The 25,310-nt window shown below is 39.4% G+C and overlaps 1 protein-coding gene across 1 annotated transcript in view; it reads left to right on the top strand.

Annotated features, from left to right (window-relative positions):
- CCDC178 (coiled-coil domain containing 178) overlaps positions 1-25,310 on the top strand; it is a 357,920-nt gene that overhangs the window by 297,919 nt on the left and 34,691 nt on the right. The window contains 1 exon segment of the mRNA XM_073331282.1: positions 22,730-22,864. Within this exon segment, the coding sequence (XP_073187383.1) occupies positions 22,730-22,864 (135 nt within the window).

Genomic DNA, 25,310 nt, shown 5'->3' on the forward strand with positions numbered 1-25,310 from the left:
AACCTGTCACAGGTGCCTTCTGGTCCTTGTATCCTCCCCTGGTGTTGAGTGCAAGGGAATACCGAACTTCCCCCTCTCCCCCACACCTCATAGGACATTTGGGGGAGGAGGAGGATGTGTAACTTGGCAATGATGGCAGCAGGTTCAGCATAGGCTGCAGAGGGACTCTAGCATCCAGCTGCCTTTCTTGAACCTCAACCAGACACCTCAACATGTCTGATTACTCCTTCATAATCCATAGCATCTCTTTCTAAGTGGCATGCTCTTGTTCCCTGTATGCTCTCCTGTTCTCCCTGTTCATGTGCTGGTTGTCAGACAGTGTAATCCTCCATGCTCTGAGATCTGTCTTATCACTCTCGGAAGCACGCATTAACTCATTGAACATCCTCCTGAGTCTTCTTTTTCGGCCTTCTAATCTGGAAAAGTCTCTGTCCCTGCGTGGATGAAGCGCTGACGGACAAGGTTTCAGGTACAAGGAATACAAAGCACAAGGATAGCGTTGACACTGCATACATTGTTTCTGGGACAAGATTAATTCTTTTATAAAGAAAAACACCCTCAGTGCACTTCACTGCAAGCCACAACGTAATCACAACCTCTGGCTACTGCAAGAGTTGATTTGCTGATCCAGCCATGAAGAATAAAACCACAAGGCATGGGCAAGAGGTCTTCTGCTGCAGCTTTTGTGAAGACATCCTTGGGATCACGGGTTGGAACTTCAGAAAAGCCATCTTTCCCCTTGCAACCTGGATGGTGCTTGAGGACAGGCACCAGGATAAAGCCCCACAGTTTGTTTCTTACAAAAGTGGCACTGGGTTGTGGGGGAAAGGAGACAAATGGGAAGCCACCCATCCCCCTTTTTTTAAAATGCTGGTTGCAATACATAGTGATCCCTTCCAGCCACAACCATGGCACACTTGGGAAAGCATGGTTATGTGCCCCGGATTTCACCCAACAGGGACGGATTACTTGTTGAATTGTTTGTGGTTTAGCTAGCATATTAAACTTCCCCCATTTCTCCTAGGTGACCATATGCGATATCACTCTCCTGAGGGTAACAGAGGCAGCAAGGAAACAGATGCTGCAAGTGTCTGGGTACAGACCTGATCCTTATGCTGCAATGCTGTGTGCTCCAATGATACCAGCAGAGTTAATATCAGGTGTGTCCTACCGTGGTGGACAAAATAAGGCAGCCCTTCCCAGAAGCCCTTCTGCAAAGGATTGCAGAGTACCTCCATGAAAGCTTCCTAGAGATCTCCATGGAGGATTCCTGGGCCATCCCCATGCACATAAACAGTCTTTTTCAGCGAGCACCCTCTGTGTAGCTGGAGTAGCCACCAATACCCACTGCACCTACTTTTTTGTTCACATTAAACATAAAAAATAATAGTATATAACCCCTACAGTTTGATTGGAAATGTGTACTTACCGGAGGTGCCTTCCCTGGCATCACGCTCCACCGCCAACTGCTCCTGTGAAAGAATGGGCTCCAGGGTTAAAAACAGTTCTTGGCTGTCGGGAAGAATGCATCCTCTGCTTGCCTGCCTCACATTCTCCTCCTCCTCCTCCCTCTCCCTGTCAACAATGTCCTCCTTGTTGCTCGAGGTCGTGCGGGGCTCCTGGGAGGTATCCACAAAGCGTTTTGGGGTAGTGATGGGGTCACCGCCGAGATCACATGCAGCTCCTCATAAAAGCGGCATGTTTGTGGGGCAGAACCAGAATGACTGTTTGCCTCCCTTGTCTTCTGGTATGCTTTCCGAAGCTCCTTTAGTTTTATGCAGCACTGCTGCATCTCCCTGGTGTAGCCCTTCTCCCCCATACCCTGCGCAATCTTGGCATAGTTGTCAGCGTTTCTTCTGCTGGATCGGAGCTCTGCCTGCATAGACTCTTCTCCCCACACAGCAATAAGATCCACCACCTCATATGTACTCCATGCTGGAGCACGTTTGCAGCCTTGAGTCTCCACGATCAGCTGTACTGGCGAGCTCTCCGTGCTGATCAAACAGGAAATGAAAATTCAGAAGTTCCCGGGGCTTTAACAGTGGAGTGGCTGTTTCCTGTGTACCTAGCTGACCTGCAGTGGAGTTGAAAGTGCTCTCCAGAGCGGTGACAATGGAGCACTGTGGGAAACCTCCTTGAGGCCAATTCATTCAAATTACACAATGCAGTTTCTACCCTATCCCCATGTTGATACGTGGATGTCGAATCAAGTGTTACACCTCTCATGGAGGTGGAGTACAGAAGTCAACTTTACAGGACACTTAGGTTGGCAGAAGGGACTTGGTAGTGTAGATACATACATTATTAAATTGACCGAACATGACTTATGTCGACCTTTTGTAGTGTAGATTAGGACTATATGTCAGCAACTCTTGTCAGGTCTGATATACTCACTACATGTCTCACACTGGTGTCATAATACGTATTTAAAAGTGACATGTAATACATTGTTTGAAATCTAATAACACACTGGTCATTAATGTTACAAACATTTCACAGTAACTCGGTAAGTAAAATTATGGATATTTTCTGATATTAAGTCCTGAAAACTGGAAACAGGCAAAGGTGACAAAACAGGTTTGTTCTGTATAAAGGGGAGAGAAAATATGGCCCTGTCCAGGAAAGAGGGCTCTGACCTGCTGCCTCCAGATCAGCCAGTGGATAACTCTGCTGCAGCTTTGTAAGGAGGGAGATGTGACCTTAAGAGCATCCTAGTGGCAAAGGACAAGGGGTATCCTGGTATCAGATAATGAGTTTCAGCTGGCCTGACCAGTTCAGTGTACCCCAACTCACTATGGTTATAAACTTGTGTATCTAAAAGATGTCATGTAATATGTCATTGGAAAACTAATAACTCAGTGGTTATTAATATTCTTGTGTGATGTGTGTACATGGTGTGTATTAAGAGTTATGGATATATGCTGGAATTATGACTAAAATATGTTTAATCCCGGCATGTCAAAGGGATTTGGTAAACAGGTCTGCCCTAAACAAAGGAATCTGTATTTGCTTCTCTGACCAACCCAGTCATCAGGCAGAGATAATGAAGGTCCATTTATGTATTAGATAAACAAAACTATCAATCTAACAAGTGGGGGAAGAGACAGCATGGGGTCAACACGCAGCAGGAGAAGAGAAGCTTAGTCTGTGTTTTACTTTTCAAAGAATACCTTGAAAAGATGTATTGTTCTATAAAGACGGGGGCTGAGCCTCAAGTGATAAGCAGCTGAATCAACTGATTGTATACAATATTACTGTATTATAAAAGTATATTGAGTGAGGTCTTTTATGAAAAACTGTGACACACTGGTGATTAATGTCACTATGAAATACATATATATACACACTATGAGGAATTATGAATACTCAGTGATATTATGCTTTTCAGTCTTTGACCAACCAAAGGGAAAAACAGGCTTTTCACAGGCAGGAGGGAAAGCAACTGTCTATCTGTCTTCAATTATATTAAGCAAGATGTGACCAGAAACAATGGAACTTCCATTTACATAGAAATCAGCAAAAGGATGGGAAGCCCATAGGAAAGGAAGAACAGAATTGAGGTCATGATGCCTCTTGAAATAAGATCATTGAACTTTGGAGAATATAAACAAAGACAGAAGCCATCTTTGGCATCCTTAACTAGACAGACAAAAGGGGCCAGAGTTCTTGCAAGCTGAAAAAGATGGATCCTTCAATCAAAATGATGGTTGGAGTCTCTGGGAACCTAAGAAACTTGCTTAGGAAGACAAGGAAGCCAGCATCTTGTACATCTGTGGAAGTTCTGACTGAGGGAAAGTCAGCCATGGCTAGGAAGAAGGAAGACTGGTGAGAGATATCATTTTGAACAAAGCCTGTACCTTACTAGATTGTTTTAGACTTTTCGATGCGGTTTCACTTTAATTTCCTTATAATCGTTTCTAACTTTATTCCTTCTTACTTGGCATCACTTAGCCTATGTCCTATTATTAATAAATTTGTTTAATTTTTACTATAAACCAGCTCAGTGCTGTGGTTAAAGGGAAGGGTGTATTTATCGCAGTTAAATTAATAGCTGTCATGTGCTTTTGTCTCTTTAAAGGAGTAACAAACCTTATTCCCTTTCTGAGCTATCCAGGAGAGGGCTGGACACTTCAGGGCACATTGTTACCTTGCTTTTTGTAACCAAGGTTGTTGAAAGCCAGAGTGGGGCTGTAGACAGGCTGCTGGGGTCAGAGCTGCTGAACTAGGGCTGTCTAGTACACGGACACTCAGGATGTGACCTGCGTGTTTGTAGGCAGGCTAGAAGTGTCCCAGGCTGGGAGCTACAATAGCAAAGCATTGTAAGCCACCCAGGGTTGCAAGGCAAGTGGTGACACAACATCTTACGGTCTCGATTGCACCCTAGATGTTGACAGGAGGTAAGTAGAATGCTGAGATGTACTTGGGAACAGGGATTGCCTTGAATTTGTGTCTTTTGTGACAAAGGTCCCTTTTCTGTTTACACCTTTTTTAAAAATCAGATGTTTGAGGGATGTAGTTGGTGCAACTATGCTATTATAATGCCAACCCTGATTCCAAAAGGTAAGAGCATTCATGTATCACTGCATTCTGTGTAGAATACATACATGTGACTGTAGTGTGTGTATCTTTACTAATCTTTCTCCATTGTGTTTCTATTTTTCAGGTGCTCCAAACCTGTTTGTACTAAAATTAAAATAATAGTAGTTGTCCTGACTGCCTAGATTAGTCTCATTAAATGTAATATTATTGTCTTTAAGGATCTGTTAGGTTCTTGTTCAAGTTTTGGACTAGAGGCAAATTGATTTAAAAATGAAAACCCTGAGTCTTCTCAGCCTAGTGTTGCTCAAAATTATGAGGTACTTTACCAGGTCAACTCCCACTGACTTCTATGAAAGTTTTGACTTTGTAAGAACTGAGTAAAGAGTGAACAAGGTGTTGGGCCCATATCCTGCTTTCTGACTGTAATAGTGCTCCACTGCTAACTGGATTTCTGACTCTCATATTACTCCAGTCATAGGTCTGGATTGCTTTTTCCTGGGAAATACCTAAGGGAGGAGATCTGAAAAAGGGAACTTCACTGAGGATCTCCTTTTAAAATTTCATCCAAATTGTTCCATCAGGCTTGGTCCTAACCCACCATCTCAGATCACCTGGATTCATAAGAGGCCAGTGCTATTCTTGTGGAAACTCTGTGCCTCTGCATACATTTCAGACCTCGTATAGGTGATGGAGAAAACAATTAGAGAGACATCAAGGGCTATCAACTTTGAATGTGCCCAGAAGTTGATGGATGGGAAGGAGACTGGTGCCTGGTGATTCCCCAGTGAAGTGCAGGGGCAGAAGATGGGACAAAGTCTGTTTTAAAAGAGGAATGCTCATTAAGCAAGAGAGGGCATTCTTTCACTATATGCAGAAGATGAGGCCAAGCAGGCAGGAATTGCTCTCTGACGTAAGGACTTGGTTCAGTACTCACAGCCAGGGTGTGGTAAGACCGAGCGGGATTGAGTTGAGGACTGTTTGTTGTTTTCCTAAAATCTGTAACTCAGATGGTGTTTAAGAGTAAAAGTCTTTGTGGTTAGGAAATTCCTTTGCTAAGCCCATGTTTCCTTGCATTAGTACCATGTTGTTCCTGAAGGACTTAACTAGAAAACCATCACTCCCACACGCAAGTGGACTCTGGGGAGAATACCCACCTGCTGAAGAAACAGACTGACAGAGCCAGAAGAGTACCCAGAAGTTACTGACTACAGGACAGACCCAACAAAGAAAATAACAGAACGCCACTAGCCATCACCTTCAGCCCCCAACTAAAACCTCTCCAAAGCATCATCAAGGATCTACAGCCTATCCTGAAGGACGACCCATCACTCTCGCAGATCTTGGGAGTCAGGCCAGTCCTTGCTTACAGACAGGCCCCCAACCTGAAGCAAATACTCACCAGCAACCACACACCACACAACAGAACAACTAACCCAGGAACCTATCCTTGCAACAAAGCCCGTTGCCAACTGTGTCCACATATCTATTCAGGAGACACCATCATAGGGCCTAATCACATCAGCCACACTATCAGAGGCTCATTCACCTGCACATCTACCAATGTGATATATGCCATCATATGCCAGCAATGCTCCTCTGCCATGTACATTGGCCAAACTGGACAGTCTCTACGTAAAAGAATAAATGGACACAAATCAGACGTCAAGAATTATAACATTCAAAAACCAGTCGGAGAACACTTCAATCTCTTTGGTCACTCAATTACAGACCTAAAAGTAGCAATTCTTCAACAAAAAACTTCAGAAACAGACTCCAACGAGAGACTGCTGAATTGGAATTAATTTGCAAACTGGATACAATTAACTTAGGCTTGAATAAAGACTGGGAGTGGGTGGGTCATTACACAAAGTAAAACTATTTCCCCATGTTTATTTCCCACCCCCCTACTGTTCCTCAGATGTTCTTGTCAACTTGTCAACTGCTGGAAATGGCGCACCTTGATTATCACTACAAAAGGTTCACCCCCCCTCCCCCGCTCTTCTGCTGGTAATAGCTAACCTTACCTGATCACTCTCGTTACAGTGTGTATGGTAAGACCCATTATTTCATGTTCTCTGTGTAAATAAATCTCCCCACTGTATTTTCCACTGCATGCATCCGATGAAGTGAGCTTATGCTCAAATAAATTTGTTAGTCTCTATGGTGCCACAAGTACTCCTTTTCTTTTTGTGGATACAGACTAACATGGCTGCTACTCTGAAATCTGGGGAAAATGTGTCTGAGAAACTGGAGGCTTGGAAAGGCTGGGGTGCTAGTACCCAGGTCTAAGCAATTGCACTGCAGGGTCCCACTGCCCAAGAAGGGTGTCAGACCTGGAATCTACACCTGGGGGAGTGCATTGGAGAGACTAGGAACTAGCTACCCAGATCCAGAGAGCTTAGAAGCATGTGGGATTCAGTGGTTGGATCTACTCACAACAGACTACAGCAGGACAGGGCCAGGTTGTGACACCTGTGTATTTCATTAATGAAGCTGTAACAGGACATGTGGACCTACATAATTGACATATTGTTTTTTGTCAGTTGGCAAAATATGGTTTACCATTTTGAATTTCATATTAATGAATGTTGCTTTAAAATAACCAGAATCAGAATATTAATCGGAAGCAGCAACATAACACAAAGATGATAATGTACATCATCATCATTCTCTGTATTCATTAGTAGAGCTAGGCAGGAAACATTTTTCACGTGCCATGAAAGTTTGAGATTTCAAATCTTTGTCCTATTCCAAAATGGGAACATCTCCAAAATGTTCATAAATTTATAAGCTGAAAAAACATTTTGGATTGGGTCAACGGAAACATTTCATTTTGATAATTTCAAAATATTTAGATATTGAACTTTTTTCTTTTTTTAATATTGTTAGTAAAAATTAACTAAAATTTTGAAACAAGTTGTTTTGAATTGAAAAAAAAATGAAACGTTTCATTTTGAAATTGTCAAAACAGGCCATTTTAACAATTTTGAAACTTAAAAAAAATTAATTAGGGAAAATTCTGACAAATCTTTCTCTTGAAAAGTTTCTGTTTTGATGAATCAACATTTTCTACAAAAAAAAAAAAACACTTTGATGAAAAATTCCCAGCCAGCCCTGTTAATAAAGTTTACAGTTTTAACCAAAATAAAGTTCTACATAAATGAATGTCTGTGAATTCTGAAAATAGTGATTTTACCTAACTAAATTTCTGACAGGATTATTAGAAAAAAAAATCCCTCCAGTTTCTTAATAGAAATGCCCATGGATTTTTGTAATGCACAAGGGAAACAGTACATTTATATTGATTTGGTGATCCTACCTTTCAACTGATGAACAGAGCAAGTAGTGGTTGCTGCGCTTTTTATTATTTATGTGTATGACAGCAGTGTTTAGAGGCCCCAAATCAGATATGGCCCCATTAGGTTAGGCACTGTACAAACATATAGGAAGATACAGTTCCTGCCCCAAACAGCTTACAATCTAACTAGACAGAAGGTGGGAAACAGCAAGAGAGAAGTGAAGTGACTTATCCAAACTCATTTAGCAGGTTAGTGGCAGAACTAGAACCCAGGTCTCCTGGCTCCCAGACCAGAATGGACCACACTGTCTCTCGGCTATCACAGGATTGTTTCACTTTCCACAAAGATGATGTGTTAAAAGTGCAAAAACTTTAGTAGCAATTGGGTGGACAGAGTTATTAATACATTTTAACACAGTGTTTGTCCAGCCAAATTCTCCATCTTGTTGATTTATAGAATCTTGCTTCATTTCAAACAGGTTTTTATTTGACAAATATTACACACCACTAAAATGAGGTACTATAATAAATTATTGAACACATTTTTGTTTCTGTTGTACTGTGAGATTTTTAGCACAGCTTGTTTTAATAAAATGTCTGTTTTGCATGTACTTGTTTCTAAAAATTAAAATATATTGAATACACGATTACCCTGTCAATACAGACTGACTAGCTAGCCATAACAAAATAATTTGGTGGATTTTCTTAAGATGGTTTATTAAACATTAATGACTGCTACCAAATGTAATCCTTATTTTTCTTCTATAATAATGTCAGGGATAAGAGTTATATAATCTTGAGTTCTGAGTAAAATGTTTGAGAGAATGTTTTGGAGTGGTCAGGTTGTTCCCTATCCCAGTTGCTCTTTCAAAGACTTTTTTTTAAAAAGTAAATATAGATAAAGTTCTCTGATTAGTGCATGGTCAGTAGTCCTCTCATGGGTTGAACTTGATATGCAACACATCCACTCTGCAGGGCTGAAAACCAGCTGCTGTCATGCTTCTTTAAGCACTGCCCCCAAGCTCACTGCTCAGACGTGTCTCCGCAGACTCCCTGGTCTGGTAGTTTCTGAGTTTGGGAGCAAGAATTACATTTTTGGGGACCATTATAATTATTTGGCATAGCTGGCAGTACAGAAGACTCCTTTTATGTGGCACAACTGATTTTTGGCTCAATGGTAATATTTCTTGTATTTAGATACTCCTTATACAGGGAGTATCTGCCACTACAAATAGGTGTAGCCTCAGAACATGACAGTCAAGGTATTGTAACCCCTTAACCCCTTGAGCAAGCATCTTAGAGAGGTAATTAAGAAAAAGCAGAAAGAATATAGGGAGTGGAAGAAGGGAGGGATCAGTAAGGAAAGCTACCTTATTGAGGTCAGAATATGTAGGGATAAAGTGAGACAGGCTAAAAGTCAAGTAGAGTTGGACCTTGCAAAGGGAATTAAAACCAATAGTAAAAGGTTCTATAGTCATATAAATAGGAAGAAAACAAAGAAAGAAGAAGTGGGACCGCTAAAAACTGAGGATGGAGTGGAGGTCAAGGATAATCTAGGCATGGCCCAATATCTAAACAAATACTTTGCCTCAGTCTTTAATAAGACTAAAGAGGATCTTAGGGATAATGGTAGCATGATAAATGGGAATGAGGATATGGAGGTAGACATCACCATATCTGAGGTAGAAGCGAAACTCAAACAGCTTAATGGGGCTAAATCGGGGGGCCCAGATAATCTTCATCCAAGAATATTAAAAGAATTGGCACAAGAAATTGCAAGCCCATTAGCAAGAATTTTTAATGAATCTGTAAATTCAGGGGTTGTACCATATGATTGGAGAATTGCTAACATAGTTCCTATTTTTAAGAAAGGGAAAAAAAGTGATCCAAGTAATTATAGGCCTGTTAGTTTGACATCTGTAGTATGCAAGGTCTTGGAAAAAATTTTGAAGGAGAAGGTAGTTAAGGACATTGAAGTCAATGGTAAATGGGACAAAATACAACATGGTTTTACAAAAGGTAGATCGTGCCAAACCAACCTGATTTCCTTCTTTGAGAGAGTAACAGATTTTTTAGATAAAGGAAACGCAGTGGATCTAATTTATTTAGATTTTAGTAAGGCGTTTGATACTGTGCCACATGGGGAATTATTAGTTAAATTGGATAAGATGGGCATCAATAGGAAAATTGAAAGGTGGATAGGGAATTGGTTAAAGGGGAGACTACAACGGGTACTACTGAAAGGTGAACTGTCAAGTTGGAGGGAGGTTACCAGTGGAGTTCCTCAAGGATCAGTTTTGGGACCAATCTTATTTAATCTTTTTATTACTGACCTGGGCACAAAAAGTGGGAGTGTGCTAATAAAGTTTGCAGATGATACAAAGCTGGGAGGTATTGCTAATTTAGAGAAGGACAGGGATACCCTACAGGAGGATCTGGATGACCTTGTAAACTGGAGTAATAGGAATAGGATGAAATTTAATAGTGAGAAGTGTAAGGTCATGCATTTAGGGATTAATAACAAGAATTTTAGTTATAAGCTAGGGACGCATCAACTAGAAGTAACGGAGGAGGAAAAGGACCTTGGAGTATTGGTTGATCATAGGTTGACTATGAGCTGCCAATGTGATATGGCTGTGAAAAAAGCTAATGTCGTCTTGGGATGCATCAGGAGAGGTATTTCCAGTAGGGATAAGGAGGTTTTAGTACCGTTATATAAGGCACTGGTGAGACCTCACCTGGAATACTGTGTGCAGTTCTGGTCTCCCATGTTTAAGAAGGATGAATTCAAACTGGAACAGGTACAGAGAAGGGCTACTAGGATGATCCGAGGAATGGAAAACTTGTCTTATGAAAGGAGACTCAGGGAGCTTGGCTTGTTTAGCCTAACTAAAAGAAGGTTGAGGGGAGATATGATTGCTCTCTATAAATATATCAGAGGGATAAATACCAGAGAGGGAGAGGAATTATTTAAACTCAGTACCAATGTGGACACAAGAACAAATGGATATAAACTGGCCACTAGGAAATTTAGATTAGAAATTAGACGAAGGTTTCTAACCATCAGAGGAGTGAAGTTTTGGAATAGCCTTCCGAGGGAAGTAGTGGGGGCAAAAGATCTATCTTGCTTTAAGATTAAACTCGATAAGTTTATGGAGGAGATGGTATGATGGGATAACATGGTTTTGGTAATTAAATATTCATGGTAAATAGGCCCAATGGCCTGTGATGGGTTTTTAGATGGGGTAAGATCCAAGTTACCCGGGAAAGAATTTTCTGTAGTATCTGGCTGATTAATCTTGCCCATATGCTCAGGGTTTAGCTGATCGCCATATTTGGGGTCGGGAAGGAATTTTCCTCCAGGGCAGATTGGAAGGCCCTGGAGGTTTTTCGCCTTCCTCTGTAGCATGGGGCATGGGTCACTTGCTGGAGGATTCTCTGCTCCTTGAGGTCTTCAAACTACAATTTGACGACTTCAATAGCACAGATATAGGTGTGAGGTCTTTTTTAGGAGTGGTGGGTGAACTTCTGTGGCCTGCATTGTGCAGGAGGTCAGACTAGATGATCATAATGGTCCCTTCTGACCTAAATATCTATGAATCTATGAAAACCCAAATATTAGTGATTAGCCGATATTCAGGAATTTGTGGGTTGTTTCCGATGGAGGATACTAGATACTTGATACTAGAGTCAGCTATTTCCATGTTGGAATCCTGCTTATTTAGAAAGAATATACACAAAGTCCTGTTCCTCTGAACACAGTGGGGTCAAAAAACAGGAAGCAATTTCCCTGCTCATAGTTTAAAGCCTGTCTTCCCGACAGCATTCTGCTCCAGAAGTTCTCTCTCTTTGTCTAAGGGCCACACTACGAGAGCTTTGTTTGCTGTCTCCTAGTTTTCTTCTGTTCTCACCCTCTGCTTTCTGACTGCTTGTTACACATGGATATACACACACAGATCGACCCAGTTAGTCTGCAGCCCCTGCATTTGCATTCAATGTAGTCTTTGGATAATGGCTTCCACTGTTTCAGCTATTACTAACCAAAAGGATATTTAACTGTTGTCACATTTAGTCTGAATATCACACCTATCAAATTCAACCAGTTTGTAACTGCCCAAAGATGGAAGACATGCTTGCTGGGAGCCTGGGGAGCTGATGTGCTCCCCAACCTGTGCAAAGCCTGTAATGTCAGAGCAGTTGGGCAACAAGTTTCATTTGACCCCTCTTCCTCTCATGGACATCTGAGCACAGCAACTTCTTCCACATACACTGACTTGTCAGAGCTAACTCCTAGCATATTGAGATTCAGGAAAGGAGACAGGCATTTTTCAGCATACTTGTTCTTCAGTTTCTGCACATACTTCACCCCAAATAGAGTCTTTACCAATAATCAAAGGCTCCTTGGCTCAAATTCAGATTCCCCAGACAATTGTGTCACCTGATTGTCCACTCAGAGAAGTCTAAAATATCCTTTCCTTTCAAGCATCTATCATCTCATACCCTTCAGGAGAACATTGAGCATTAGTATCAGAAAACACAGATGTCTCAAGCACAAGGGATTTCCACTGCACTTTTCCAGACAGTAAATTGATTTATAAATCCAAAATGCCATCTGCTTATCAATACAGGTCACAGTGGATATAACTCCCTTGCCCTCTGCTCTGTCACTCCCCATTAAATTCAGAGTCCAGTTCAAGGTTTCTATCCTGATATAAAAACCCCTCCATGGGATTGTTCTGTAACTATCTGAGAAATGGATTGCCTTTCCCTTGGTGACCATTACCTCCCATGACATCTGCATTCCACAATGAATCTATCAATAAATAGAGGAGGCTCATAAATGCCGAAGACAGTTTTCAGAGGAGCTGGATCTATATAATGAAACTCACTCCTGCAAGAGATGAAAAATTACTACAGCCCTCACCACTTTCAGAACTAAAGGCAAAATTCCTAGCCCCACCTCCAATCACACACACACAAAAGCAGGCAAAGAAACAATTTCCCCTCCCGACTCAGAAGATAAAGATTATTTCTATTTTTATATCCTTGAGAGGCTTCAATGATGGAGCCATATGAGTACCTAGGTAGAGGGAAATGATACAGGGCTTGGCTACAGTTCTTTAAGGATAAAGGTTTTAGCTCTTGAAACTCGACTCTGAACCTGCTATAAAGACATGCAAGGTAGTTCATCCTCACGTTTCTTGTATCCTCAAGACTGTCAGATGTCTCAGACCAGCTATCAGGTTTCCAGTATGTAAAAGGATTTTTACTTTAGTCTCTCATGTTCACATATTTGGAAGTTTGCTTTTATTTTCCTATTGTCTCTTATGGCTATTTCCTCTACGATTATTGTCAACAAACCAGGAACACTTTCTTGTAAGGACCCATTTCTTGAGGAGTTCAAGATCCACATAGGTTTGTGCTTCAGAAGAGATCCAAATTCAGAGCTAAAGTGTATTCACTTCTGCTTTAAAACATCATACCTAAAGAAAATATTATCTGCATGAGGACAGAGCTCCAAATTCTGTTTGAAAAGAACAGCCCTAAAACTCTCATGCTCTGTGGTTGGACCAAGATTACTGAATAAAGGGTCTAAAGGTATCCAAAGCCCCCCTGTGGGATTTTCAGAAGTGCCTTAAGTGTGTTAGGCACAGAATCGCACCTCTTCTGAGAATCACACCACTTCCGAGAATCGCACCTCAATTTTTATATTAGTTGAAGCAGTTGTCAGAGAATTGTACATTACATTTAAAAACTACATGGTTCTGAAATGCCTACTCACTCCACTAGGTCCCAAGCAATGTCAAGGGCAAAGAAGAAACGAGCCTTCTGTGAAGAGAGCTGTAAAACTGCTATCTGAGCTGCTCTCATTCATTTACCAAGATTATAAAGTTCATATGCTGCCCTCTTTGGATTCTTTCTTTAGGTACAGAATCTTGCATCTATCCTCCTTGTTTCCATTCTCAGTCTCTCTCTAGGTCATTGTCTTCATGCTGATTCTTTAAATTCTCCTCCTCTTCTTGTTATACCAATAAAATAAAAACCAGCAGGATCTTATTAAAGGGAAAAAGGCAAAATACCACATTTATTGTGAATACAGAAAGAATCATAGTAAGCAGTTAGTTATAGTTATAACATTCCATTCAATCTCATATTTATTCACACATTCATTCATACACACACACACACAGAGGTTCTGCAAGGTTGTTATCATAGTAAGCAGTTAGTTATAGCTATAACATTCCATTCAATCTCATATTTATTCACACATTCATTCATACACACACACACACACAGAGGTTCTGCAAAGTTGTTATCATAGTTACCAGCCTTAGAGTTGCTCATGCCAAGCCACTGGCCAGGTGGCCTGGACATGAGGAGGGAGCAGGGCCTTGTCAGATGCTCATCTGATGCTCCTGGAAGTTGGTTTGCAGAATCAGACCCCAAAGTTCTCACTTTTTAGAGTCTATTTTTATAGGAATTTCTTCCTATGCCAGTCTATGGGAATTGCTTCATCATGCTGTTGCTGAATCAATCAGCAGATAGCACATTCCTGACGCTCCGTGCTGCTAGATGTTATCTTGTTCTTTGGCTCTCCCATTGGGTGGATTCCAGTCTGCCTTCCGGGGGGGGGGAGTCCTCTGGTTATTTCCACTTGACGCCTTCTTCAGCCGATGGACACTGGATTCTTAGGCTGGCACCTCCCTGATCATTCAGTTATTATCCACACCAAGCATCCATCCACATACATCCTCTATCTCTATTTTAATCACAATTGTTAATACAACAAAAGGGCGGGGAGTCTCTGGGTGCTGTTTCTGTTGTTAGAGTATTGCTTTGAGTCTCTCTCTCTGTGAATTGCTTTGAGAACAGATTCTGTCTTAGAATGTACTAACACAATTAGCAGCTTGCAAGTTTCACACACAGAGGAAGAGAAACAGTACCAAAAACCAAGAGACTTCTTAATTAGTAATACCCTGGAATTTAAACTATGGGGAATCAAACTCATTTGTGATTTTAATACAGAACTTCTTTAATATGATCCAACATTCTCTCCTTCCCTCTTTCATATGGCCTTTACTTTCTACCTCTTGCTCTTTGCACTGTGGTCTAGCCACTTCTTTTACTAATCCAGAAATGCAATTCTAAGTAGCTACACTACTTCCAAAAAAAATAAATTTTCCATCATCCCCCCAAAAATTCAACTACAATCTCCAAATTCATTTTCCATGAACAGACATATGAGCAACACTTTATTCCTGAAAATATTTGCAGAAAGTATACAAAAGGGATGTGAATGTGATAAATCAAAGTTCAGTTTATTTTCCAAAATGTTCACAAATAATTCCCCCACCCACCCACACACACCTTAATCCCCGCTGTAGAAATCAGACTACACCAAAGCTAATGAACAAACCTGAAAATTGTGGATGGTTTAGGAAAGGCTGCGGTCAGCTATATTATACAACTGCCCAATAGACAGAATTCTTGGGTAAATTGTAGGGTGATTTTACATGGATAAAATGTGAGTAAGACAAAGAGAAATTAAAATGTCTATAATAAAAAAAACACTATTTAGAAATCACTTCAACTGTTGGTATTTTATTTCTTCAAAGGGCTAATTATACAAGAAGCATTTCTTTAATCTTAAAAAAGATCAAATAACTAACAATACCATTAAACAGGGGTGCTAGTAAAAAGAAAAATGTCCTTAATTCATGCTACTGTTGCTTTTCCTTAGTTTCTCCCAATAATAGTTAAAACTAAAGTGCCAATCTTAACTTCAATTTTTCTCCTCATGGCATTTTGTTTTTAGTGTGGGTTAACCACAGAGTGTAAGACTGAATTTTAATTTTCAAGGCTTTTGTTAGTTTATTTTTCAACCATTCTTGAAATATAGTTTTCCTTTTTATTATTATTTAACATTGCTAATCTGCTCACCAAAGCTTTCACAACTGGAATATGGTCAAAAGGCAAGTGCATCTTTTCTTGTATACTTGCACATCAGCTAGAGATTTGGGTTTTCATGAGGCTTTTACTCATTTTTTAAAGTATATTCAGGCTGTTGACAAAAGAGCTTTATTTAAATGAGCTATGTAATCTTTAACAGCAGTCTGTGGAACAGATTTGACAATAAAGAAATATCTCATTACCTAGGAGCTTTGTATATTATACAGGTGTAACTTTGGTAGTTGAGTAGTATAAAAAGATAAATATTAACTGGATTTTGCTCATAAATCTGCCATTCTTACAGTGCCAAAATCTGTAGAGTTGTTGTAATTGTCATTGTTTGAGTTGTAACAATGAATGGAACTGATAAGGCTTATGTCATTTACATAGAATGCAGCATTCACATCGCATTATTGAATTAACATGAGACACATATTGGGTCTTCTGATATAAGATTAATATAATTTGAAAATAGAGAAAGTGTAGATTTAGGAATGGCACATTATTCCCTGTTTGAAATGTGATGGTGATCTGCTTAGATCAGAAGATTTTAGTAGGTGACTACTACTAGCAATGACTACTAATTAATAGTAGCAATGAAACTCCTGGTATTTGTTCTGTTTTTGTTTTGAGTATATTTTTTCATAGCTTGATGCCTGATGTTAACAGATTCTATTGTATAATTACAAAACAATGTTATGAGACCCCAGTAAGTCAATTTGGCTGTCAGTTGCAGCATTATCAGTCCAGAGTAGTGCCACATGAATAGAGTTAACAAATCTGACATCAGGAATCATAACATTCAAAAACCAGTAGGAGAACACTTCAACCTCTCTGGCCACTCAGTAAAAGATTTAAGGGTGGCAATTTTGCAACAGAAAAGCTTCAAAAACAGACTCCAATGAGAAACTGCTGAGCTTGAATTAATATGGAAACTAGATACTATTAACTTGGGCTTGAATAGAGACTGGGAGTGGCTGGGTCATTACACAGATTGAATCTATTTCCCTAAAATTAAGTATCCTCACACCTTCTTGTCAACTGTCTAAATGGGCCATCTTGATTATCACTACAAAAGTTTTTTTCTCCTGCTGATAATAGCTCATCTTAACTAATTAGCTTCTCACAGTTTGTATGGCAAATTCTACCTTCTCTGTATGTATGTGTGTGTGTTTGTGTGTGTGTATATATATATATATATATATATATATATATATATATATATATATACTCTTACTATATGTTCCATTCTATGCATCCGATGAAGTGGGCTGTAGCCCACGAAAGCTTATGCTATAATAAATTTGTTAGTCTCTAAGGTGCCACAGGTACTCCTGTTCTTTTTGCAGATTCATGACAGGCTTTCTGCTTTCATTTCCAGTGCCCAACCCCACCCTGGTCCGCAGCAACTGGAAGAAGCCATTACACGGAAAGTCTGGCCCCATCCCTATATCCCTGAGCTGGAGTATGCTCAACTGATCTGTGGGAATGATGCGTGTACAGTTCGGTTACTTGTATGAGCTGTTGGGATGGAGCATGCTCAGGTGCTCTTTTGGGTCATCTGCAAGAAACTCAAATGTGCTTAATGAGGATGGATTCTTTGGAGACTTTAGCTTCTGAAATCATAGTTATCTCTACTGAGCATTTTAAAAGACTTATAAATTGGCACAATTTGGGCAGATTTTCACAGGGATCACAAGAAATACAGCCCTGATAAAGGGCATCCACTGTCATGTTTCAACCCCTGCTTCAAAGCATACGGATGGTAGAACTTTTCTAAGAAAAGTCATCAGAATTTTTTTGCCGTGGAAAAAACAACACATTTATTGTGTTGACCCCTGACCTGCTCTTGGAGGGTACATGTTTTTGGGTAAAATATAATCTATTTGCTAAGCATGTGTATAGAAATAATAATGGAATTTATTGAAGCTGAAACAGCAAGTAGAAGAACCAAAATATGTGTATTAAAATAGGCTTGGCTATGTCTTAAGCATTAAGAGTTAAGTGCTTAGAATGAGGCCAAGTATAAATTGGTAGTTGGTATAAGCTGGCAATAATAGTATGTGCTTGACCAAAGGTTATAAAAGTTAGCAATATGACTCTTGTGATTTTTTAGCAATGCATTATGTGATAAATAGGTAAACCACAGACAAACATCTTAGGGTATTTTGTATAATTCCAATTTGGAGAAATGAAAATTTTAAGCACAGAGGGCCTGATTGTCCCTTCTCTTACACTGGTGTAAATCAGGAACAGTACTGAAATCAGTGGAGTTTCATTGATGCAAAATAGGTATAAATGAGAGGAGAATCAGGCCTATGATCACAGCTCCATGTAATGCCAGTACTTAGTCTTTGGCCAGAAGTGGTAACTGAAGCAACCTAAGAAGAATGTTATCCATCATTGAAAATGCACTTCTGGCTTTGGAGACCTCTCTGTGTTCCAGTCTGTTTTGGTTTTTTGGGTTTTTTTTTTTTTGCAGGTTCTGCATTCAGTAGGCATAATGAGCCTTTAACAAGATGAATCTCTCTTAGAGGTCTATGTACTATGCTATATCTGCCCAACAGTGAGGCTTTGGTCTAGCCCCAGGCAGCTAGGATACCATAGTAAAAGCTGGTCTGCTATCAGCCCTGGGTAACAAAATTGACAAGGACTGCTCCCTGTGTATCCTTTGGTGCTATGGGTTTGCATAAAGTATTGGCTCTTTTATCCATGCTTTTGGTCCAAAATTTGACCTACCTAAAAATTGTTATAATCTGGTGAGATATGTGCCTCAGAATCTTGGTTCCTCCAATGAGAAATTACAGATAAAGATATTAGGTCTGGTGGTCACACAGATGTAAATCAGCAATTAATTAAATGCAATCTGTGGAGGTACACTACTGTAAAAACGAGTCTAGGCAAGAACAGAATCAGACCTCGTGTTTTTGTGGGACTCTCCTCTTTGCTGGGTCAGCAGCAGCAGCTAATTAACAACCCCATTTTTTCCCCAGAGCTGTGCTGATATTATTGATGATACTGATATATAAACAAAGAATTAAATAAACAGAGCCATATGCTCCCCTCTGCTGTGAGTCACAGAGGGGAATGACAACAAAAACAGGGTAAAACAGGGCAGTAAAGCTCCCAAACTGCAGAACTGGGAGGGCAGCTCCTCCACAGCATACTTCCCTCTCCCCAGGAGCTTATAGAAGTGCATCCACAGCAAAGCAATATGGTTAACGCTTCCTGGTTTATGGGGCAAGGGGAGGGAGGAGCCATTCGCTGCAGTATTCTCCCCTCCCAGGAAAGTAGAAATCTGTGGAAGTTAATGTTCCTCCTTGCAGCATTAACTTCTACTCTGAGCCTGCACCAGCCCCCACTATTCCCCTGAGAGGGGTTATTTTGCAGCCAACTGAGCCAATGTCACAGCCTCAGGAGAGTAACATTGCATAGCAGGTACTTCAGGGGGATCAGAGATTTGTTTCCCATGAATCCCCATGGTTTGGAGGCTGTGCTGCTTGTCCCTTTGGTAGCCCACTCTGCTTCAACCCTGTGCCATTAAGGGAGCATTTGTCAGAAATGAGGTGAATATCATGCAGAGTCTGGATTCTCTATCTGTTCCTACAGGTTTTATCACAAGAAAGGACATTCTTGTTTATAACTATTTTAAATTCAGTTTATTTAGGAATGCATAGAAACAAATCATATTTGTCAGATTCACGGGGATACATTTGTAAATTTATTTTCAGATTTCTCAAAAGTTATTACAAGCAATGAAACCTAGCAATTACTTTATTGTTGTCTTTTTACCTTTGAGACCCATAGCTGTGATAAGATAAAACTGTGAACAAGTTAAAGGCTACGTGTTTGTCGCATGACCCAGCAGAGGATTTCAGGGACGGTTATGACCTCCTTCAAGGGAATAAGGGTATGTGTATAATGCAATCAGATTGTGACTGCAAATGCAGACATACCTCAGATAGCTTTGGTCGAGCTAGCTCAAGTAACAATAGTAGTGAAGTCACCACCGCACAGGCTAGCCACCCAAATAAGTACACAGGGAAGACTTGTACAGCCTATGCTGCCACCCCTTCATTGCTATCAAAGCTAGCTCAGGTATGTCTATTCTGCTCATTCTAATTAAAGACAAGAGGCAAGTGAGTAAAATAAACAAAGGAAGATCATGGAGAGGAAGACAGGGGTGAGTATAGGAGTGACAGGCCCATGTGCTTGCTTAGCCTAACTGCAATTTTCAAGTTTTCTGTTACTTCTTTAAAACAGGCATTATAAGGCAGCAATTTCCCATATGCACATTGTACTGAATTTTTTTGTAATAGATGGCACTCAAAAGTTTTGAAGGTTTCATTTGGCTTGGATAAGGCAAAAATTTGAATGCAAACAAACCTTCTGACATCTTTCTGTCTGGCCCCTTTCACTATCTTGAACCAAATCCTTCTGCCCTCACCCAGCCATCCTTCCCGGACCTTCATTTTCCTCTCCACAAGAATCCATTCTGTAACTACATTCCTTCTCGCAGGTATCAGAACATTGAAAATATTCCATAGTGGCTTGCCTTCCATCTGACACTTTCTCTGTTGGGTTGAAGCAGACTGTTTTATTAAAATGTCATGATTTTTTTTTCATAGATTCATAGACATTAAGGTCAGAAGGGACCATTATGATCATCTAGTCTGACCTCCTGCACAACGCAGGCCACAGAATCTCACCCACCCACTCGTGCGAAAAACTTCTCACCTATGTCTAAGCTATTGAAGTCCTCAAATCGTGGTTTAAAGACTTCAAGGAGCAGAGAATCCTCCAGCAAGTGACCCGTGCATGCTACAGGGGAAGGCGAAAAACCTCCAGGGCCTCTTCCAATGTGCCCTGGAGGAAAAATTCCTTCCTGACCCCAAATATGGCGATCAGCTAAACCCTGAGCATATGGGCAAGATTCACCAGCCAGATCCCAGCAAAGAATTCTCTGTAGTAACTCAGATCCCACCACATCTAACATCCCATCACAGGCCATTGGGCCTATTTACCATGAGTATTTAAAAATCAATTAATTGCCAAAATCATGTGTTGTTTCTGCCCTTACCTGCCTCCCCGCTGAAGCCCCAGAAAAGCCTCAAATCTTCTGAGATATGAAAGCAACAGTTGGAATTCCAGAGATTTAATGTCCATAGAGACCTCAAGATAGATTCAGAAAAAAGTATTTAGCATGTTAGGGAGCAGTGGTACTTAGACAAACTTAGATTGAAAAATATGTTCACATTTGGTTTCAGCTTTTGGCTGTGATTAGGGCTGATTTTTATATTTTTCCAATTTATTTACCCAGTTTTTATTCTATGTCATTGTAATGCATAAACACTATTCAGATAGCCAAATTCAAATAAATAAATTATAAATTCTGACATACAAATATATGTTTTAATATTTTATGTCCTGAATTACTAAAATGCTGAGTACTCACAGCTTCCATAAGCCAATGGGAGTTGTGGAAGTTCAGCACTTCTGAAAATTAGGCCATATAATTTTGAAAATGCTTATTAATTACTCTGTAGGCCATATTAGTTCCTTTGGCATCAGTATAATCTATGTCCTTCTGAAAAAGTGGATTTTTTTCATGCTACTCTATGCTGGCTCTTAAGAGCAGTTATAGCTTATCATGTGAAGGCTTCTTTATTACTGGTCTCATTATTGACCTGTAGCATTGACCTTAATGAATTGTAGCATTTCCAAAGGAATGCTAGAATCCATATTGTAAATGTGGTTGACAGGCATACTCATAAAGGCCATGTGCTAACAATAGCTATAAAATTGTTGTTGAAATAATTAGCATGCTTGAACACAAAATCATGTTTCTAAACAAATTAATTTAGTTGGCTTTAATTTGTGTTTTTCCAGATCAGCCAAAGGCACTAGTCCAGATTATGGACAAATGCTGGTAGAATTTCAGTTTAAGAAATAAAACAACTTTCAATTATAAGAGCACACAGCTACCTTCAACTACATTTTGTACTGGTAGCTTTTCAATTTTGATTAAAAGATATTGCTTCTAGACTGAGATCTGCTATGCCAAGTTTTTCTGTTTGTGTTATAAACACTTGAAAATTATGGAAATACAGACACAATCTTAACTATGGGGTGTGAGAATGATGCTGCTATAGTAACTGATAAATTGTAAAAATACACTGTTTACATTTCCAGTTTGAATCATTTCAATTAGACCCCCTTCAAATCAGTACAGTTCTATGATCTGTAGTATCTTTTTCATATAAAGTCTTATTAAAAAATAGTGTCACTTTTCAACAGCTGCATTTGCTGTAATTTAGTGCAGTTAGATGCTTTCATGTCACATGGTTATAGTTAGGTAGATTAATAGGGAGTTCTATCTGGAAATTTCTTTCCTGTTATTGTTCTCCCTCAGCAGTTGATGGCTAAGTTAATTCTCTTTAGTTTTGTCATGCTCTAAAGCCCACATTGCCAAGCTATGATAAGCTTTACAAGGGGAAAAAAGCCATGGTGTCCATCAAAGTCTTAAACTTGCATTTTAAACTTTGCCCTGACCTGATGTGCCATTCAAAAAGCTTCAAAAGATTATTTTTTTAAGAAAGGTTCGATATGTCCCGAGGCTATCGGTTTTGAGTTAAACTGGGTGAAGTAGAAATATTTTACTCATCAACTTTGCAGTCACAGAGTTTGCCTCAGCTAGAACAAAACTGCTGAGGCATTTAGAGAAAATTAACCCCCCATCCTGGCAGCCAGATGTGACTGGTTTCTGATGAATGCACATGAGTGGGCTGAAAAATCAAGAGACTGTGAAATTCCTGTCAGGTCTGTACAGTGCAGAATGGGCTATTGACTGCTTTCTATATTTCCCTCCATCATTCTTCTTGAACACTGCCATTAATTTCCTCTCCTGCTCTGACTTTTTTTCCCCCTTCTTCCTCCCTTTAGCTCTCTGTGCTGCAAAGCAGGATGCACAAAGCATTGGTGGAGTACTTCAAACAGCGCGGCCTCTATAGCCAGGCTGGGCTGGCGAAGTTCCAGGCAGCCTCTCATGAGAATGCTCAGAAAATATTAGCTGTGCAGGTAGGTGATTGCAGAGAAGTAGGAAAGATCATTCTGATCTAGATTGAAAAGCAAATGATGGGTAGTGTGATGAAGCATTAAAACCATATCCCATCAGAGTTTTATAAATTTTTAACCTCTTTAATAAACTGGAATTGCATGAAGGATGAATTCAGTAAGTTAGCACATATACCATGCATAGTTTAAAAAAAGAGAAAGATTAGAGTTATTTCTCACAAACCTTTGAAAAGATTATTATAAATACATTGGATATAAACATTTGAAAAATATAGAGGCATTAGTATTGCTGTTCAGCTGTTTTAGCAAATGTTATTGTGTACTGTTTTGCAGATCTTACTGCCATGGTAAACAACACTGTCATTTTCATTTTATTCATATATAATTTCTTAAGTATGAAACTGCTATTTAGCTGAAGTACCACACCTTCATTATTAGGTTGTGTGATAACTTCACCTTTCTCCACTAATAAACAACAGGCCGGGGGAAGGGGAAGGGGTAAGGGCGGAAAGGAGGGCACAGGGTTTAACAGTGGTTTCCTCACTGGGATATAATGTTTAATATTGTATGGGTTTTATTTTTCCAGGTATATGTTTACATTTACTGGGGAAAATTGCTTTTATGTAACATAGTTTAAATGTTCTGTTCTTTTTATCTCATGCAGTGGTATGTTGTTAATATTTTTGTAAAGCCACTCTTTTCAGTCTTTTAATGGCCATAACCAGCGGGCATTTGAGAAATGTTTGTAAAAGACTTGAGTGAAAAATGTCTTCAGTCCCGTTTTTTGCAAAATAAATACAAAAATTATGTAGCTGCTAGATCTTTAATGCATCTTATTCTTATACATTTTAATTTCTATTTTCCGCAATAGAGTTTTGCTGTACAGTCCTAAGGTTGCCATATTTGTATTAAACTTTAATATTATGCAATTCCACTTCACAACTATTATTAGCATTATTTAAGGAAAAAACTAGCTTGAACAAAACTTTTAGAACTACTTTAAATTGCATCATCACTGTGATCCAGTCTCAAAACCTTGATTGAGGATTTTTTTAAACCCATGGCTTTTGTTATATACATCCAAATGTGTTTCATGGTTGTTGAAGATTCAGAAAATCCAAATCATATTAACGGAAAAAAAGAAAAGGAAAAACTAATTGAAAAATAAAAATAGAATGAGATTTTCCACTCTTCTAGTGATTTGAAATGCTCTGTTAATTTTTATGGAGTATTTAGTCAATATTCTCTTTTTTTGGTCAAATATTATACTAGAATTGTGTGCTTATTAAGACAAATAAGCAGTGAATTATACATAAAATTTTACATTTAAAATTTGAAAAACTGGAAATGCTTCCTTTTGAATCTCACAACGGCATAGCTATGATGATGAGTCTTGATCTCTTTTGTATTCAACTTCCCTAGCTGTGATGAAGAAAAGAGGTGATTAATATGCAGCCTAGAGCTCATGAATAATAACAACAGTTACGTAGAAGCCACAGGTGCCAGGTGGTTTCCTCACATATGAATCTTTAAGTTAGTCTAGTCTAATGTTATGTAGCATTTTAATGGCAGTGCTATGAACATAACCTGTGATTGAAATCTTATATCAATAACTAGTCTATATTGTAATGAATGAGCTGTCTGGAAATCCTTTGTTCTTGCATAAAATAAATTATTTCTATCATTCACACTGAGACTAAATTGTCTCTATAAATTCAGTTATCCTGAACAATTGAAATAGCTAGACATGGGCCTATACCCATCCTTCAGACACAAACCTCATCAACATTTGGGGAAGTTCAGGTCCAATTTTTGCAGCTCAGAACTATTTTTAAAAACAGCATTTTAGTTAGTATTTCAGAAACACTGGAACAGTGTATTTTCTATGTTCTGATTGCACCCATTCTGATTTGGATTCTGTTATTCAAATGCCCCTTCTATGTTCGTTACACAATTTTACCTGAAATGACTTTATGGTAGGGCTTGCCTACCTTGTGAGTTAATGCATTCTGTGGATGTGTGATTTCTAAAGCAGACTAACATGCTGCACATTGACTGGTCCATGTAGACCAGTCCATGTAGACTCTTTTGAAATCATACCCCTGGAGAGCGCATTACCACATTATGTGCAGACAAGCCCATAGGAAACATAGAAAATTATAATGGAAAACCTAGTTCAGTTAGGCCACAGAAAACAGTTCTGAGGTATTTAAAAGCATTATTTCCTGTCAGCAAAATGTCATTGTATTTTGGAATTCTCAGCATATGGATTGTTGCATTTCTGTGTGAACTGGTGCCTTCAATTTAGCATTGTTAGTGCCAGATTGTCTCTATCCATTTAGCAAGTAGCTATATAAGCTCTTATACTGGTGTCTGTCACCGTAGTATCTCAGTGCTTCCTAAGATTAAAAAATGACAATTTAATGATACCGCTCTCCTCTTTCCCACC

This window comes from Lepidochelys kempii, chromosome 2 (assembly GCF_965140285.1).
Source record: "Lepidochelys kempii isolate rLepKem1 chromosome 2, rLepKem1.hap1, whole genome shotgun sequence".
Classification (NCBI taxonomy): Eukaryota; Metazoa; Chordata; order Testudines; family Cheloniidae; genus Lepidochelys; species Lepidochelys kempii.